The following is an 18652-nucleotide window of genomic DNA, read 5'->3' as shown; positions in this document are numbered from 1 at the left end:
ATCACGACATTTGCTATCAAGATAAGTTTCGCCGTGTGATTGAGCTTACACGAAAAAGCACTTAGACTAAAAATATTGATAGATGGTAGGTGAGTGAGAACCCTTTTAATTGAGAAAGGAAAAAGAAAAGACTTTAACACCTATATATTATATCGAAATGAAGAATTATAGTATGTGTTAGTTATATAACTTTTTTTTTTGGCAAAGTTAGTTATATAACATTTATCTCATAATAAACATGTGTTATGCTATATATCTACCAAGTTTGGTAGACCACACAAATACATTATAAGAACATGTGGTTATACAAGATGCTTATGTTGTTAGACAGTGAATATATCATGCATTTAGTTAAAAGTCAGTATAATCAATGACCCATATTCAAAATTTGACAATTTAAACATATTTTGTTGCTAGATTGTATAGGAAAATAATATTTATTTATGAATATTATATAACAATCACCATACAAAAATTCCAAATAAGAGAAAAGGAAGGACAAGGCAATGCTATATATTTATTTATTTTTTTTTTTGAGAATAAAGCAAATCATTGTATTAAAACAGCCAAAAAGGCAGAGAGAATACAAAATATGAGCCTAAAGGCTTACAAGAAAACAAAAACCCACAAAAGTGGAGCAGAAAAGCCCACAGAAATTCGAAGATCTCATAACATCGGCATCGAGCAGATACTGTAGCCATCAAACGGAGCCAGAGAGGCACCGTAGGAATTAGCGAACTAGTCGCGTTTGGGTTCACGATCCTACCAACATCTCTAAGTCGAGGCTGACAATAGCGCAAAGTGGCGGATGTGGCAATAGTAACCGGTGGAAATATGACCGGTACCGGCGAAAATAGTGACTCCCTAACACCTTGTGATGAGCGCCAGAGAAAACCTGAAAGCATCAAAACACAAAACAAACCAAAACAAACAAAATCTGAAAAACTCTCACGAAGAGAGGTGGAAAAACTCTCACAAGGAGAGATGAAAACACTCTCACTTATTGGGATGAGAGTATCCCAAAGGACAAAAATAAAAACACAGAAAAAGGAAAAGAAAAATAAAAGAGAGAGGGGCGAGGGGAGGAGCAGTCTGTGAGAACACAAAGGCCGCCCCTCCCCCATGGAGAGGTTAAGGAGAGGAGAGAGTTTTTTCTTTTGGGATGGCGGCTAGGGTTTTTAATGTGTAGAAAGCATTGTTCGTAAAGAATAGTGTTAAGAATCTCAACTCAAATGATGTGCTATATATTTATTCTTGTGGACATGATTCATTTAAAAACTAATTTTCCAAATACAAGTTCTACCATGAACTAGGTCAAGCTCTGAGTTTCTTGCAATTCACAGGATCCCCTACTCATTTGCCTACTATACTGTAATCTTGGCCATAAAAGAGAGAGTAGAGAGAGAAAGAAAGTGGAAGAGGTGGGAGGGTTGATGGTCAAAATTAAAAACATGATAAGAAAATAGGTAGAGGATCCTAGTCCCCATAAAAGTATATATAAAAGCAAATGCATTTCACTTTTTTGACTTGTAAATTGCATTAAAGCTTCATTATGGATTTTTTTCATGGGCTGATAGGCAAAGCCCCATTAAAGACTTTCCTTTGTCTACCTTGTCTTTTGGGCTCAATAAGTCTCTTAGATCAAAACTCAATCACCACTCATTCTTTTGCTTTAACTTTGTTATCATATTTTTCCAAAAATAATCCATAGCTTCCTGCTTTTTTTCTTTCATTTTAGGGCCAGGTGGTACAATAAGAGTGCTTCAGGCTTAAGGAATTTCAAGTACCGATTGATTGCAACAAAGTTAGGACCCTACATTCCCTCTTTCACTCATTATAGATATAGATAAAGTCCCATATTCGAGTTAATTTGTTTCTTTTACTTTATAGGATAAATGTAATGGAAAATGCTTGGGTAATACTCAACTTTGAGTATCAATCTTGTATTCATCACCAATTATATGAGCCCATGATCAGGTTCATCATTTTCTCTCTCATAATGGATCTCATTATGAACTCATGTGATTGGTGATGAGTACAAAATGGTACTCAAGTAGTGCCCAAATGTAATATGTAAGTGTTCAATAAAGCTAGGAAAGTGGGAAAGAGAACCCATATAAAAAAGGAATGCCTTGGGCCCTTCAAGTTCTTTGCAATTTTTTATTCTGGTTACACAAAATCAAAAGCCCAAGGAAAGAAGGAAGCACCCAAACAAAGGAAAAGGCCTAGACCCAAAAAAGGAGAGCCAGGAGCAGCCCAACTCTAAATGGTGCAGCTCTGCATAATCTGGATCACGCAACTGATTGGTCTGTATTCAGTTGAGAAATGGAGCAGCCCAATTGGTGTAGTTGAGTGAATTAGTCAAGTTCGAGCAGGTGGGAAAAATTTGAAATCGAAATTGGAAAATTGGGTTTTTCCCACTCAAAAGCACCGCCTAAGGATCTGACCCGCATTCAAATAAAACGAGGAGAGGACCCACCATAAGATCCGGACTACAAAACCCAAACCCAATTCCTCTTTCCCTCTTTATTTTTCATTTTAACTCTACAGTTCTCGCTTCAATCCCTCTTCGACTTCCCAACAACCCCCTTCACCTCTTCTTCAACTTCACAGGTCTCTCTCTCTCTCTCTCTCTCTCCTTGTTTTTTATTTATTTTTTTCTAATTTCTCTTTCTCGTCTAGGATTTTCGATTTTATTATTATTATTATTTTTTTTTTTGCAGATTAGGGTTAGTTGTTCACTTTCTTTGGTTCTTCTTTGTAATGGTTCTTTAATTTTTGATTTCGATGTCGGTGCGGAAAGCTTGAACCCAGATCTACACCGCATACAATTTACGAGTCCAATTTTTAACTTAAATTTGCTGAATTTTCCCATATGTGATCTATGCAAAACTCTAACAGATCTGGCTTTCCTCGATTTTTTTTACTTCACCCACTGAATTTGACTTTTTTAAATCATTTTTTTCCCAATTTACCCCCATATTTTAATTAGAATTTTATTTTAACTCACTCCCGATCTCGTTTATGTTACCAGTTGGGTTTTTTTTTAAACGAAATTTGGGAACGATTTTTACAGGCACAGATGGCGGGGAAAGGCGGGAAGGGGCTTTTGGCTGCGAAAACCACAGCAGCTAACAAGGACAAAGACAAGGACAAGGATAAGAAGAGGCCAGTTTCCCGGTCATCTCGTGCTGGTATCCAGGTACCCCCTCTAGTTTTTCAATCTATTAATCAACGAATTTCCTTGAATTTCTGAAATATAAATGTTGTGGACCAAATTACTTTTTCTGCTAATGTTATTGCTCAGAACTTGTATTTGGGTTTGCTTAATTTGTACCCATATTGTTGTTTTTGCATCTGGGTTCTCTAATTTCTGAAATGTAAATGTTGCGGACGAAATTACTTGTTTCTGGTGATGTTGTTGCTCATAATTTGTAGTTGGTTTTGCTTAATTTGTGCCCATGTTGTTTTTGCATCTGGGTTCTTTAATTTCTGAAATGTAAATGTTGTGGATCAAATTACTTGTTTTTGGTGATGTTATTGCTCATAACTTGTATTTGGATTAGTTGTTGTTTGCATCTGGGTTCTCTAATTTCTGAAATGTAAATGTTGTGGACCAAATTACTTGTTTTTCCTCATTTTGTTGCTCAGAAATTGTATTTGGGTTAGTCTAATTTGTGACCATGTTGTTTTTTGCATTTGGGTGTTTAGTTTCCAGTGGGTCGGATTCACCGGCAGCTGAAATCTAGGATTGCTGCCCATGGCCGTGTAGGGGCTACGGCTGCTGTGTACTTGGCCTCAATCCTTGAGTACCTGACTGCGGAGGTTCTCGAGCTTGCTGGGAATGCAAGTAAAGATCTCAAAGTGAAGAGAATCACACCTAGGCATCTGCAACTGGCAATCAGGGGAGATGAGGAGCTTGACACTCTGATTAAAGGTACCATTGCTGGAGGTGGAGTCATCCCTCACATCCACAAGTCCCTCATCAACAAGACCTCCAAGGATTAGTTGAGCTGATGATGATGATTGTGATGATTCAAATGGGGCTGTTTAATATGGATTTGACTGTTTTATTTTAGTGTTTTAGTGGTTGTTTAGGGTTAGCTGGGTTTTTAGTACATATGGGCAGTCTGGTGTTTGCCCTTTTGAACTACTACTTACTATCTATGTTCAGATTATGTGGTCTTTTGTTGGATAGTTTTAACCAGGTATTCTAGCTTTCTTAGTTTATATTCTGTATCTTTTAATCTGTGATTTGGTTATGATGGACCGGTGATGATGATTGTTAAGAAAGGAAGTGCATAAATTCATGGCCGAAGGATAATTTGTAGTTCTTTGATAAATCTTTTGCCCTCTAGTATGATTGAAATTGGCACACATAAACAAGCAAGTAAGGGCAACCTATATTGCATTTGTGTTTGGTATTTGAGCTTAATTAGATTATAAAGAGTAAATGTTTAGCTAACTAAAAAGGTGATTATGAAATGGCCTTAATCTAAAACAATCTGCATTCATTCATGGATTGATGACCTTGAGATTATTGAGTGACAACTGACAATCATATCTTTTTTTAGGGTAAAAATAACAATATAGCAATCAAATATTGTTTCCCAAATCTTTGTTTATGTTTTGGATTCTCTTCCGATTTGAATTTTGGCCATCTGGAATCTAGATTTGGGAGATGACCGTCCAATTCAATATCGTTTTATTTGGTCATGTGATCAATGTGTGGACGTTAGAATTTGAGGCGTGTATTGGGCCCTTCATGGCCCAACTTTATCTTGTTTGCAACCCAATAAATACAATGCTTATTTACGAAAATGCTCCTTGAAAATATTGTTATTTTCACTTTGCTCCCTTAAAGTTTAATCTTTTAACTTTGTTTTCTGAACTTTACAAACCCTTTTAATAAGTCATATTCCTTCAAGTCTGTTAATGACTCCGTTAAAAAAGCTGACCTGTCACTCATTCACGTAAACAACACGTTGAATTTTTTAACCAAACCATTGACGGACTTGACGAAACATGAGATTTGTAAAATTTAGGGAACAAAGTAATAAAATTAAATTTTAAAGGAGGCAAGGCAAATTGAGAATAAAATGTATTTTCAAGAGATATTGTCGCAAATAAGCCTAAATACAATTAGAGATTACTGCTTCAAAAAAATCGAAGAACCATTCAAAGAGTAGTTTGGTTACTATGAGATTAGAGTCTTGAGAACCTGATAAGAAATTAAAAAATTTCAGTAGCGCCAAAATAATGAAATGAAAGCGCATTCAAATGGCCCGAATAGGTTGAAAAAGAGAGGAAACAACATGATTATTGATTAAATATAACGTAGATGCTTTTCTGAACCTTCGAAGGTTAGGGTTAAGGTTTGGTCACAATCAGGATTTTACTTAGGCTCTTTTGGTGCATCGAATTGGACCATATAGTACTAAACTATATTTCATTGCATTATGTTGGACAAAATTGTACTGTATGAAGACCCAGTTTAAAATATTATATGATACTTTTTTTTTTGGCCATTTTATATGATACTTGAACGATGCTAAAAGTCTTAAGAACTTCCCACAGTATAATACAGTCCAATTCAATAGAGTCTAGTTTGTTTTAGTATAAAAAGAGAATTATTATTTTCTATCGTCTGTTCTACTAGCCCATGTGTATTCTGTGCATGGTTTTATTCTTTTGCTTGGTACAAGCAGTACGCTGTAGATTCTAAATTTCAATTTCTAATATATATACATATATAGTTGTTAATTATGTATTTATGTTCTCAAGCATGTTTCATATTTTTCATGTGATACAAAGGCTGGACTTTGTAATCGTATGATCTACTAGCCCATGTGTATTCTGTGCATGGTTTTATTCTTTTGCTTTGTACAAGCAGTACGTTGTAGACTCTACATTTCAATTTCTAATTAATATATATACATATATAGTTGTTAACTATGTTCTCAAGCATGCATGTTTCATATTTTTCATATGATACAAAGGCTGGACTTTGGGCCTCTATATTTATAAGAAATACAGATTTTTTTTACAAGTTAAATTGCACAAGGCACATACATAGACTACTCCGTCGACGATGTTACCCACTAGCCACTGCCGACAATTCATGTTTTTTTTTTTTTTTCTCTGTCCCAAAAATTCCAAAAGACCAATACAAACAAATGCATAGCCAAAAGGCATCTTCGAAACCAACCTGAACAGTTAACTCTATGTTAGCAAAACTCCAAAACTACAGGATCTGTGACATGGCATTTCTTTAAAATGCTCACAATGCACTCTTTGTTCTCATTACATCTCCTCTATCTGCACAAATATAACTTATGTCATACCAATCCCAATCCCATTCTCAAAGTCTCTTCCTCTCCCTCTCTCTCTCTCTCTCTTTTATCTCTCTTTTGCCATACATGGAAGCATCACATTTTTTACAAAGCAGGAGCTTTGTTACAACGACTCTGGCTCACCAGAGGCATACACAACATACACAACAACATGTACATAATAAGCCAAGGTACTCTTCCATTGTTGCAGTGCTTACAAGGCCAGCAGATAGCTTAAACATAGCAACAGATACAAGCAGTATCAGACCAGCAGATGCAGAAGGAAAGACAAGGGTCTATAATGATAACTGGTTTGATCGAATCGCCATTAATCATCTGTCTCAAAATGTGCAAGCTGCATCAGGTTCCACTTTTTATTCAATCATCAACAATCTTCAATTCACGGGACACAATAACAAAGAGAATATCACAAATGACATTATTTGAGACAATTTTCTTTTTTTTTGCAGGGTTGAGGAACAAGAAGAGTGGCTTTGAAAGCTTGGTAGAGGCAGCTACAGCTGCTTCCCGAAAATTCAATCCGGAAAAACAGAGTGAAGTGGTCATTCAAGCTCTTGATAGTGCCTTCCCAAGGCCAATACTTTCCCTGGCAAGTTCATACCATTATTCTGATTGTTCTTAGTCTTCTTCTGCTTGCTTCCTTATTCCTTTTGAAAACTATCTGATTTCTACTGCTTTCACATATTCTTTTGCATTAAAAAGTAGAAAATAAAAGCCATTGCAATCTGCCACTCATTGATTATAAATTAAAATGACATGGGAACAGTGAAAAGATTATACCAAGTAGCTGGTGAGGGACATTGTGATGAATGACATAATCATTGCCAGCCGCTAACAAGTAACAACATCATGTACATTCAGAAACAGTTATAAGAATCTGTCTAACAGTCCATGCCATCCAGAAAAATTATAGGGTATAACCGATTATAACCAATCCAACGTGTAAGGGTATTATTGGACGATGCGTTTATATTAATAGGGTATAATATTAATAACATCCACTCATATTATAACACATAGACGTGGTTATACCACGTGTCAATATATCGGTTATACAGAATAATTTCTCTGGTATCCATCTTGTTTATTTAATATTATAATTGTAACAATGCTATGCTATAAAAATTTATTATACTATAACCATGCTGTAATATACTAATTGTCTTATTGTTAATGTCATGATGACCATGGACAGATTGAGGCAATACTACCAGAATCTAAATTTGCAAGGGAATTCTTCGCTGTCTTTACCACCATTTTCTTTGCCTGGTTGGTTGGACCCTGTGAGGTAAGGATTTAAATCGCTCAACTTTTATATGATATTATTTTTACTATTCATTTTCTTTTAGATTCAATGACTGGAAGACATACTATTCTGCTATAATGGTCAGTTGCAGCATATCATTAGTTCAACTAAGGAATTTTTGTATGTGCCGGTTATATATAATCTCATTGTCCAATGGAAATCTAACTAGAGTGATCTAATCTTGAAGGTAAGGAAATCTGAGTTCAATGGAAGAACAGAGAAAAATGTAGTCTACGTAAAGAAATGCAGGTAAGTTTAGCTTCACCCTTCAGTTTTCACTTGTCATTTTAACATCAAAATGGGTCCCCACCTCACCAACCTAAGACACCTTCATTGCCTGAAAATAATCTGAATCAATGACTGTGGCATTGTGTGCTCTAGTCCTGGACTTATTTCTTCTGTATTACCATCATAATTATCTAATTGTCATCATAATTATCATCAATAAACAAATCATCTTTGACGTTTCAATCACCTCAGCATCATCTAAGTTTAGCAATCCATTTACTTTGTGTAACACATTTGCAGGTTCTTAGAGGAATCCAATTGTGTTGGGATGTGCATTAATATGTGTAAGATGCCATCTCAAAGCTTCATCAAGGACTCCCTTGGAGTGCCAGTCAACATGGTCCCAAGTAAGTATCCATATTTCAACTTTCAAGCACCCAATTCATTTCCAATGGTGATAGGATGCCTCATCACAATAGCTGAGGATTCCAAGTATTTGAGGATCTTTTAATACAAAACAGTATGTGCACTGTTGGCCAAAATTAAACAGGGAAACAAAACATATGTGAAATATCCTCTTAAGGAAAATTTACTGTACAAAAAATTAATTAAAAGATCAACAAAAATGGAAAGAGGCATACTTGAAAAAGTAATAGTACCTGCACTTTGGATGTGGAGGGCCATGATCATCATATCAATGGAGGGTCCCATGAATAAACCACAAAGGGCGCAAATTTGCAAGTTGATTCAGGTGAGGACCCCAGCAGCATATAGATTAGTACCACAGAAAACATGTAACTTCTAACATGAGGTTGATACCTGAATTCCTAGCCATAAACAAAATATACAAAATTTCATGATTGGTGTGAAGCTAATACATACTAAACTCTTCTTTTTTTCCCCATGAGACCAATCATCTTGACACCACATATAATGTCACACAAGCAGCCAAATAACACTCGATGAAAGCAAAGCACCCAACACCAACGTTATTCATATACACCACTTGTCATCCAGCAAATTGAGCTTTATGTAATTGTATAGTATCATTCAATGTTGCAGATTTTGATGACATGAGTTGCGAGATGATATTTGGTCAGGAGCCTCCAGAGCTACTCAATGATCCAGCACTCAAGCAACCATGCTACAAACTATGTAATACTTCAAAACACATCGTTTTACTATGTTACTATTATATGCAGCATCATGTCAATCATAGCAGTTTGTTGAAAAATATGAAGATTTGTTTGTATCAGACAAAAATCTATACATAGATTGTATCTCATACACAGTACATATTTTTTTATGCAGGCAAAGTAAACCAAAGGCACAATATTAACAAATGCTCCAGTTAACAACATGGGATGGATGAATACAAGCATGTAAATAATGACAGAAACAATTCTCAAGTTTGACACATGTATCAAAACAATGCTTTTTGGTGATGCAAATTTGGGTTATAGATAAAACTTGCAGCTCCAACAAGCAACTGAGAGATTATGGTGTCAACTCAAGGAATTAGTTCATTCTAGTTGAGATTTGATGTAGGAGCTTGCATGAGATTTCATATCAAAATAAGATTCATGATAGACTTGGGAAACTGTCTTGTCAATATTATAAACTTATCATTAATCCAAAATATGTATGATATATGGTCATGGCATAAATAAACAGGGGGAAAAAACTGCAGGAATGGTGTCAACTCAAATTAGAACATGTTTTTGTAATTTTCTTGAAATTAAGAGATTGATTCTCTAGTCTCTAGAGATTTCATTACAATATCTGATGATGTGTCATCACCTTCCTAATTACTCTAATGGAAAAGCCAAAAAGCCATTTGACTTGAGATTAGTGTAGGGTATAAGGTAAGCAAAGTGTCCCAGCACTGTCTCCCACCACTTGTTTTCTACAAAGTTTGACTGATCAAAGTGGATTTCCTTCACAATAATATGCTTTGAAGCTTTTCTTGTGTTCAGATGTGTATATTAAACGAAAACGAGACATATTCATGGTCTAGGAAAAACAAAAACAAAGGGAAGAAAACAGAAATACTCAGACCAAGTTTGTATCTCAATCACACAGCATCATTCAAATAGGCATTTTATTTGCTTTCAAAGTAAACAAACCAATCTACAATTACAAACATAACTTTTGGAGTTTGTACATGCAAGAAATACTGAAGACCCATCAAAATTTCTAATACTGTCCTTAAATCTCTTCTATTCTGGGTCCTAAGAGCTACAAAAACTTTGTCTGAGACTGAGTACATAGCTCATCCCCGAAATTTTCCATTGAAGACTTTTATTATGGACTTTACTATAGCCACTACACCCCTAAATTCTGTACTTATCTTCCCACAAACCCTTATGACATCATTAGGTTGTCATTATAAAATGTCCCCCCTGTCCCTTATTTGGGTTCACATTGTAAGCAACATTTTCACTTTCTCTCCCACCCCTCCATTTGCACATAAAACACTGTAAACCCATCATGCTGTGTGATATAATAAAGCTAACAACTGAAGGGTTTTAATTCAAACAACAATGTGGGTCATGTTCAATCATTACCATCCAAAGTTGATGAAAATCAAACGGTCTCAATAACCTGTACAGAACATAGGCTGGCTTGCTCACTGTTCAAATTACTTCCACATGTATATAACAAGCTCAAAATCAAGAAAATACCAAATACTCATTTGAGAATTTAAAAGAAATAACATGCCATGCATGGTAAAAGCTTGGTTGGAGAATTAGATGCCTTAGCAGTTAGCAGCTTAACCTTGGCCTCGGTTATCTCTTCAATCTGAGGTGGGAAGTTGGAGGCGGTGGTCAAATGGTCAATGTTCCTCCAAGGTTGATGAGGTGGAATTTATTAGAATTAAGTGGCACTCTGTGAGCTTAAATAGCCGAATTTATTGGTCCAAACTTAAAGTGGACCTTGGTATATGATGGGTCAGGCCCAACAGTTCCCTGCAATGTTGAATCCTCTTCAAATCGTAAACCCAGATTTTTAATGGGCTGCTTAAGGCCCAGAATGAGTAAATCAAAATACGCAAAGCAGATCCCTGCCTTATGGATCATGAAGTCCAACCCATGTGCTAAGCAACATCCTGTGGTGTTGTGTCTGTTTCTGATTTTCCTTTTTGGGGCATAATCTTTTGGGCAGCTGCATTAATCACTATTTTTACTTCGAAATATGATTGTTTAAAACGAGTTTTAGGAGTTAACCGTTAGATTTACGGTTTAGTTTTTAAATTGGGTCTATATTTAATAATAATTTTATTAAAGTTTAAAACAACGTAAGTTTTAAACATAAATACAAGACCAACACTAAAATAATCAATAGAAAATTCACATTGTCTTACTTCTACACTATTTTAGAGTGAACAAAGTTAAATGAGAGAACTAATATGTATGTGGGTTTTTATTTATAATTTGAAAAAGATTTTTATACTGATGGATTTGAAAATCATTGGTAGAGGAAAATGTGTGAGTTGTTAGGGTATAATTATGAATGGCCATGTGTGGGACTATATAAAAACATAAATTTTGGGGGCAAATACTAGTAGATGCCTAGATGGGATACATTAACCAAAGAAGCTAAGTAGATGTACCCATCGAAGAATGCAAGAGCCTTTTTCAGTTTGTTTGATTGGGGCAGTACACTGCAGAGAGAGCCAATAATGAAGTGCACGTTGAATTGGTTAGTCAAAATTTTCATCTGGCAAACACCAACCCAATGCAGGAGACAACGATGGGTTTGATGATGACAACCTTCACCACATAGACAAGTGTTGGACACAATTTTAAGTAAAATGTTGGCAATTGTGGTCACCAAGTGATGACTATGACTATGACTATGACTATGACTCTCTCTCTCTCTCTCTCTCTCTCTCTCTCTCTCTCTCTCTCTCTCTCTCTCTCTCTCTCTCTCTCTCTCTCTCTCTCTCTCTCTCTCTATGAGGCTGAGCCAAGTAGCCAACCCACACCCATGAAAAAAATGTTAGAAAAGTCCATCTACATCAGAATGGGCATGTGCCTATGCCAGTGCACCCATATACATCTCTTACACATTCATAGATAAGCTTGTATCCTTTTGACATGACAAAGACCCCAGCCTCTCCTCTCCCTTGTCTGAGCAACTCCTTTGTTTTATCTTATTTTGCTTGAAAACATTTCTACTTAGGAAGGGACCAAGAAATTAATGGAATGAATTGAAGGGACAGGAGGGCCTTGTTAGGTGTGGCTAACACATCAACACAACTCTGTACTAATTGTTTGTATTTGCATTTGACAACCGATCTATAGTATGTAACATAATATCCATCTTTAGATATAAATTACATATAACCCACACGTACAATAATTTTGAGAATGCTAAGGCATCGCACCCCTTTTCTATTACAAACCCCACCATATGTGAACATTTTCTTTGCTCCATTATGTCCACTGCATTATGAGATAATTATCTGTCAAATTAATGGCATGATAAAAGACACAACCATGCATATATATGAACCCAACAGGTACCATTCCTCATGCATATGGATAAGTATCCATGTGTATGTGAACAAGTGGTTAAAATCTGAATTTGAGGGGGTCCAAATGTTGTCAAGCTAAAAAAAAAAAAAAAAAAGAGTTGAAAAACTATTTGACTTGTATGATTGATTGATGGACCACATAGTCATATAGCATATCCTTTTTAATGGGTATAGGCATGTTACTGTACCTGATCATTAAGAGGAAAACAGTGATAATATTCAAGTCCTGAAGAAAGAGCATGTGATTCCAAAGAAAATTCAGGACCATTTGGGATTTCTATGAACTATAATTCAGTAGCTCTTGAAAAAGGTATGCGTGTGCTTTTTTAAGAGAGGAGACACATAACATATATAGCTAACTCATACGATCATACGATCATAGGAGCATAGGCTAATAGGGTCTTAGCTGCATTGTTAGTTGTTAGTTGTTGCATGTGACTTGTTGGCATCACTCATCAGATGATCAGAGTATGCAGTTGCCAATTTAATTCGATGTTTTCATTTTAAAGTACTCTCTTCCTTGTGTACCATAGAAAAGTAAATTTGAGATGGAGCCAGCGCGCTCAACTAACAATGTCCTCCCCTTTTCCATTCTTTCAAATGTATACACTCTTTGTAGAGAAATTGCAGGTTAGGCTTGCACTTTGTATGGCTTCAATCCAAAGTTCCAAACCCATTTGAACATAACTTGAAATATGAATTTATAGAGGTGGGTTAGAACTTTGCAGGAGAGCATCTGCTGAGTCTAAGTTGAAGAATTACCTCTTATGATCGGACAAGATGTTTAATAAAATGTTTCAGCTTAAGTAGTGGCTGGCAATGAAAAATATTTGAAAGCTTCTTTCTTCTTTAAAAATAGGAAAAAAAAACATTTTTAATCCATATATTTTATCCTGAAAATACATATGGTCCTTATGATTTTAAAATTTCACATTTAATCCCTTTGTTTTATCTTTTTTGTAATATGAGGACAATTTTAACAAACTCAAACTCAAAATTTTAATTTTTGTTTAAAAATCAAATTGAATGTTACATACATAATTTTTTGTCAATTTAGAGTAAAACCCGCGAGTTTATTAGTTTTAATTTGAGAAAAAAATTTATCTTGATTATAAAATGTCCTTAAATTGCAAAAAATATATAACACAAAAATCAAATGCAAAGTTTTGAAACTATAAGGACCAAATTTGTTTTTGAAGTAAAACACACGAACTAAAATTGTTTTTTTCCCTTAAAAATATATGAGAGCTTCCTCATCTTACTCCCACTGAGTCCCACGTACGAAGAAAAAATTTTAGACTTGCCACATGTTCAACTTACAAGTTGTGATTTAAGCTTATTATTTCGCTCCCAATCTAATCATTTCGAATGACCTAAAATAAGTTGAATTTATTTGAACATAGTAGTTCGTATATTAGGTTAAGCCCAAATAGACCTCTCAACTCACCCAACCCGCTCTACTTTCACCCCTAATGCTAATTATTTATAACCTCCTCATCTTATTTCTCACCACATATAAGTCAAGAACTCAAGACTCATAATGGAATTGAATGTGTATACCAATGAGAAAAATGTTATATAAAATCGGACCACAAGATAAAACTTTCTTTCTATACTATATTTTAAAATACAATATCTAAAATTTTAGGCTAGAACAGGGCTAAGATGGGCATGCTGATATGATGATCAGCACAGCAGCCATGGAATGTTTACTCATCACATGGAGACAAACACATGAATCGATCTTTGCTTTAACGCTGAAAACATCGTTCCTTTTTCCTTTTTCAGGCTCTACTTTTACTTTTCTCCCTTTTTGCACATGCACATGAACTTTTTTGACAACATTTCCCAACAAGACCCCAAATATAATAATAGAAATAAAAACCCATTTTTTTACAGATTGTGACAGCCGACCGTTAGATTTGCCTTGTTTTTATAGCGCACGTAGACAAACATTTCCCCAAAATTTCTAATATAAAAACCAAAAATATAAAATTAATAGAAGATATTTTTTAATTAAAGAAAAAAGAAAAGCGCGCGAAAAATTGAAAACTTTTTATCTATCTTTTTTCCCTCGGTTTTCAAAAGACTAACTTCCTACAAGGCGCCGAAACTTTGGTGAAATTGGCAGCGAGATCTCGGATTGTTTCGCCGATCAAGTCTTTGAAAATCAGCCGTTCGATGTCCAAAACGGCATCGGACATTTCGTTGGAACAGTCCACCCATCCGTTGATTGCATCCCCAGCAAGGTCCTTCTTCAGCACCCCACATATGACCTCGAACAAATCCTCCGAATCGTCCCTCTCCCGGATCCTCCGAAACTCGGACCAGATTTCGGGCAGCGAAGTCTGCCACGAGACAGCCTTCCACGGCGGCAATTGCCGGTTTCGGTCTAGAATTTCGTTGATGGTGTCGAAAATGAGCCTTCTTTCCAGGGTTGAAACTCTAGAAGTGTCTTTTCCCTTGAGATGCTGCTGCTTCTCGAGTAATAGGAAGATATCGGAGTCCTCCGGTAAGTAATTCCAGGCTCGGAGGATGTCCGAAACGTAGACGAAATCGCAGTCATCCGATTCGGACTCAGTGGCCCAAATTGCCTGCCCCCAAATCTCCTCCATTTCAACTGCTTCATCAAAACCAAAATATAAATTAAAATCAATAAATTCCATGGCAGTCCAACAGTTCAGAATAGCATTAAGCTTCAGTTAATTGGACAAGGACTCGGTTGGTGGTGAAGACTTCAGCTATTTTGGCAATTACTTTATCTAAGTGGGTCAATGTCATCGATTACAGTTACAGGTTCATCAATTCCATTTGACTTAAAAAACGCCGTCGTTTTCCAAGACGATCACAATCACCATCACCATCACAGGGTACGAATTATTAGAAATTTAGAATCCCACCCGTGAATCTGTGTATCACAACCACACCAACCTTACCACCTATGACCTATCTTCCCGTTGAACATGTTTAAGCCAATCGAGACCACCCACGTGTGAGTGCTGAGATGGGTGGACTCCAAATTTGGGTCCTGTTTTGTTGACCACTGATGTGGCCTATATTTGTTGGATATTATGACTTCAACTGGAAAATATTCACTGCTGCACAGGCCAGAGAGCCCAGAGAGGGGCAGTACTACAGTATTAGTAAACCTAGAAGGCTAAAAGTAGGGCCTAGTTTGAAACGCAGACGTCACCATAGTAAAACGCAAAATCTAGCAATCAAAATCTCTCTGAAACTGGAAGGAGAAGTAGACCAGTCCAGTCCAGAGCTCCTGCTGAAACTAGCTGAACAAACAAAAATGGTAGGCAGTGTGGACCTTTGTGGGCCTGCGGCAGTGTGAGAGAGTTGGCCCATTACCTTTGAAATCAATGCTGCGTTTCATCACAGGGGAAGGCGACGATTCCTCCTTGTAAAACGACGAGTCAAGCACCGAGACTGGACTCGGTTGCAACTCGGCTATACTGTGAAGCAGCTTATCACACCTCTCCAATAGACTCCTCCCTTCTTTGTACTCCTCCACCTTCCATCTCTGCAAAACCAGATGAACAATTAAATTAAATAACCAAGATTTAAATTAAATTAATTTCCAATTTTGATATTTTAAGTAAATTATTAATCTGTAATTATGTACCTCTGTGTCAGCTTGTGAGGAGGTGCTAATGGAGCTCTCTGACATTGTTGATGATTCATCCTCCGCTCTTGGAAACACCTCCTCAGCCGTTGGTTTCTTATTGTTTCTCGGTGATCGATTCGTTGTTGGTTGATCTGATCCCAACCTTCTTGAACTGACCTTGGGCGACTGCACCGGAGAGACTCTCCTGTGCTCCACCGAATCATTACTCCCTCGACGCTGCGTTTCAATCACTAACGGTCCTCCTCTCCTACTCGGACTCTTCACGCTGCTCTCGCTCCGAGTCGGCGAACTTCTCCCTCTGTTTTGACTCCGTACATCGGGCCGGTCACGCCTCGGGCTCACCGCCGGCAAGGTCTCGCCGCTCCGGCGAACTCCGGCTGGTCTCGACCTGAAACTCGAGGACGGCGGCGGCGACTCGTTGCCGAATCTCGCCGCGCGGTGAGTCGAACTCGGCGATCTGGACGGTTTCATCAGAACAATTGGCGATTCGCTGGAACCGAAACTCCGGTCGTAGACGAAATTCCTGGAGTTAATTTGGTGATTGCAAGAAGATTTCCTGGAGTGTAGGAGACCCTTGAGTTGCAGAGCTTCGAGGATTTGCTTCAAAGTCTCCAAGTCCCTAGACGGTTCGTCGATTCCTCTCATTTTCAACCTCTTCTCAATCTCACCGTACACACAGATACTGTGTTTCGGCTCAGGAAAGAAGTCTGCCGAATCAAAAAAGCTCTTCCTCTGAACCATTCCCTTGTGCTGAGCTTTCGCATTGTACGATTTCGGATCTACCTGTCTACCATAGGAGCAGCTCCGATCTTCTTTAACCACATTGCTCGATATACTATGACTCTGTAAATTTGTCTGCTGCACTTGCCTTTGCTGAAAACTATTGCTGTCGACGAACCGAGGCTGATACAGATCTCTGTTGACTCTGGACTCGGAGGCAGATCTCCGGAGCTTGATGGGTTCAGGATCTGAATGCGACAACGGCTCGAGTCCCATTAGCCTCGCAATGACGCTCGGCGATCGGTGTTGCTTGTCACTGTCACCTGCAGCACCATCGTTCACGCATCGATTCGCCGACAATATCGCAGCGTTTGTTCGGATCTCTCTGGGGTATAAGCTTCCCTTTGCGTCCACGGTGGCTCTGCTATCCAGTGAGAGTCTCGGAGCTTCTCTGGAGAACTTCCACGACGACCTCGTGCCTTCTTTGAATTCGAAAACCGGAAGAGGAAGAGGCGACTTAGGATGAGGAGTTTCGGATGACGGTGTCCGAGTTTCCGGTGACGGAGATCGGAGCTCCGTCAACGGAGGAGATTGCTTCAATCCTTCTGGAGAAGGTGTTGATTTGTTTTGCGTTTGCGGTTGTTTTTCCAATTCTTTGGATATCTCCGGAGGAGACCCGTCGGACTTCTCCGGCTCTGGTGACGAGACTACCTCCTGAGAGTTTCAATAAATCCAATCAAACACAAAGTATGAGAGGATTGGAAAAGTTGGAACTCCATCATTTTTTTCCAGATTTTCCCAGGAGCCAAACGCTAGATTTAAAACGGTTTCAGAGAGAAAAAAAAAAAAACGGTAACACTCACCGCCGAGGAAGGGAGGCGTTTGGGGGAGTAGAGGCGTTTTCCGGTGAGAATCTGGTGGCGATCGAAGATCTGAAGGAAGCCAGCCATGCAGCCCATCTGCTTCTCTATGTGCTTCTCCAGGTGGTTCTGCTGCTCTTGCACTATCCCTGTCGTCATGATATTTTCCCGGAAAATGTTTCTCTCTTTCAAAACAAATAATATTTAACTTGTCTTTTCACTCTTCTGTTCTTCACTTACCACTAGTCTTAAGCTTACATTTCTCCATTACTCTCTCTCTCTGACTGACTACGCCTTTAACTGTGTCTCCCGCTTTTCTGGTTCTTTTAAAGGAGTTGGCGGAGTTAATGGAAGGCCAGGGGTGTCATATAATAAGTTGGAAAGACCCGAAATCTCAATATTCGCCCTCTGCTTTTATCAAAATGCCCAGCGAATCCTGAACAGTTTTAGCGAATTGGCAATTGTACCCTTGGAGAAAATTGGGATTCTAATTTTTGAGAAGGGCGGACTGCCTGCACGAAGAGAGCACTGACCTGGTGCTGGACCCGCACTCGAGCCTCCGTGGGCAATGCGTGCAACTGCACCCCCTCCCACTTGCTCGAATTGCGCACCCCCCTTTGAACGACGACCCGTTTGACCCAATACGGCGGAAAGATCTCGGCCGTTGATTATGACTTTATAGCCGGCTTGTGGGGATGAGATATAATTGAGAAGATATTAAATGCGAATCAGGAGAGTAAAATCTGGCGGCCAAGTGGCAACGGCGTAGCACTGTTTGGTAAGTAGCCCCCCTCTCTCTCTCTCCCCAAAACGGGATGTCGTGCCAAGTTACTCTCTCGCTCCTGGACGAATTGCCTTGGGGCTTTGCGGGACTCTCTTGGGTGAGGGACATGTGGAAGGCCATACGTAGTTACAGATGAAGCAGAGCAGAGTACACGTAAGGACACACATATAGCGAACCGTTTTGGAGAAAATCGAGGGGCTATTTGCCACGTGGACATGTTGAGGCAA

At 38.1% G+C, this 18652-nt stretch overlaps 3 protein-coding genes across 3 annotated transcripts; 2 read left to right on the top strand and 1 right to left on the bottom strand.

The window, feature by feature from the left end:
• The first annotated feature begins 2470 nt into the window (after nucleotides 1–2470).
• Nucleotides 2471–4335, top strand: LOC147275818 (histone H2A variant 1). The gene is made up of 3 exons (XM_086253198.1): nucleotides 2471–2613; nucleotides 3077–3202; nucleotides 3712–4335. The coding sequence occupies exons 2-3, from the start codon at nucleotides 3083–3085 to the stop codon at nucleotides 4006–4008; spliced, it is 417 nt and encodes a 138-aa protein (XP_086109324.1). The 5' UTR covers nucleotides 2471–2613; nucleotides 3077–3082; the 3' UTR covers nucleotides 4009–4335.
• A 2084-nt stretch (nucleotides 4336–6419) lies between these two features.
• On the top strand, nucleotides 6420–9311 carry D27 (beta-carotene isomerase D27-like protein). The gene is made up of 7 exons (XM_086255209.1): nucleotides 6420–6696; nucleotides 6803–6942; nucleotides 7549–7641; nucleotides 7847–7908; nucleotides 8188–8294; nucleotides 8950–9042; nucleotides 9199–9311. Exons 1-7 carry the CDS (start codon nucleotides 6420–6422, stop codon nucleotides 9240–9242), a joined length of 816 nt encoding a protein of 271 aa, XP_086111335.1. The 3' UTR covers nucleotides 9243–9311.
• A 4706-nt stretch (nucleotides 9312–14017) lies between these two features.
• On the bottom strand, nucleotides 14018–17959 carry TRM5 (zinc finger CCCH domain protein). Its single transcript, XM_086255188.1, has 4 exons — nucleotides 17645–17959; nucleotides 16059–17495; nucleotides 15785–15956; nucleotides 14018–15047 (listed from the first exon to the last, which is right to left on the bottom strand). Exons 1-4 carry the CDS (start codon nucleotides 17798–17800, stop codon nucleotides 14509–14511), a joined length of 2304 nt encoding a protein of 767 aa, XP_086111314.1. The 5' UTR covers nucleotides 17801–17959; the 3' UTR covers nucleotides 14018–14508.
• Between the last annotated feature and the right edge of the window lie 693 nt (nucleotides 17960–18652).

The sequence above is a fragment of the Dryas octopetala genome, chromosome 8 (assembly GCF_963921425.1).
Source record: "Dryas octopetala chromosome 8, drDryOcto1.1, whole genome shotgun sequence".
NCBI lineage: Eukaryota > Viridiplantae > Streptophyta > Magnoliopsida > Rosales > Rosaceae > Dryas > Dryas octopetala.
The sequence above is the reverse complement of the archived record's forward strand: the minus strand, read 5'-3'. Positions and strand labels throughout refer to the sequence as shown.

Bases quoted from the DNA above. Each gene is read 5' to 3' on its own strand.
- D27 (XM_086255209.1), top strand. From the start codon at position 6,420: ATGGAAGCATCACATTTTTTACAAAGCAGGAGCTTTGTTACAACGACT. The intron at 6,697-6,802 runs GTTCCACTTTTT...TTTTTTTTGCAG, and splicing joins AAATGTGCAAGCTGCATCAG to GGTTGAGGAACAAGAAGAGT. The intron at 7,642-7,846 runs GTAAGGATTTAA...CTAATCTTGAAG, and splicing joins GGTTGGTTGGACCCTGTGAG to GTAAGGAAATCTGAGTTCAA.
- LOC147275818 (XM_086253198.1), top strand. From the start codon at position 3,083: ATGGCGGGGAAAGGCGGGAAGGGGCTTTTGGCTGCGAAAACCACAGCA. The intron at 3,203-3,711 runs GTACCCCCTCTA...TTGGGTGTTTAG, and splicing joins CATCTCGTGCTGGTATCCAG to TTTCCAGTGGGTCGGATTCA.
- TRM5 (XM_086255188.1), bottom strand. From the start codon at position 17,800: ATGACGACAGGGATAGTGCAAGAGCAGCAGAACCACCTGGAGAAGCAC. The intron at 17,496-17,644 runs GTGAGTGTTACC...TGAAACTCTCAG, and splicing joins AACGCCTCCCTTCCTCGGCG to GAGGTAGTCTCGTCACCAGA. The intron at 15,048-15,784 runs GTAATGGGCCAA...TTGATGAAGCAG, and splicing joins ACGCAGCATTGATTTCAAAG to TTGAAATGGAGGAGATTTGG.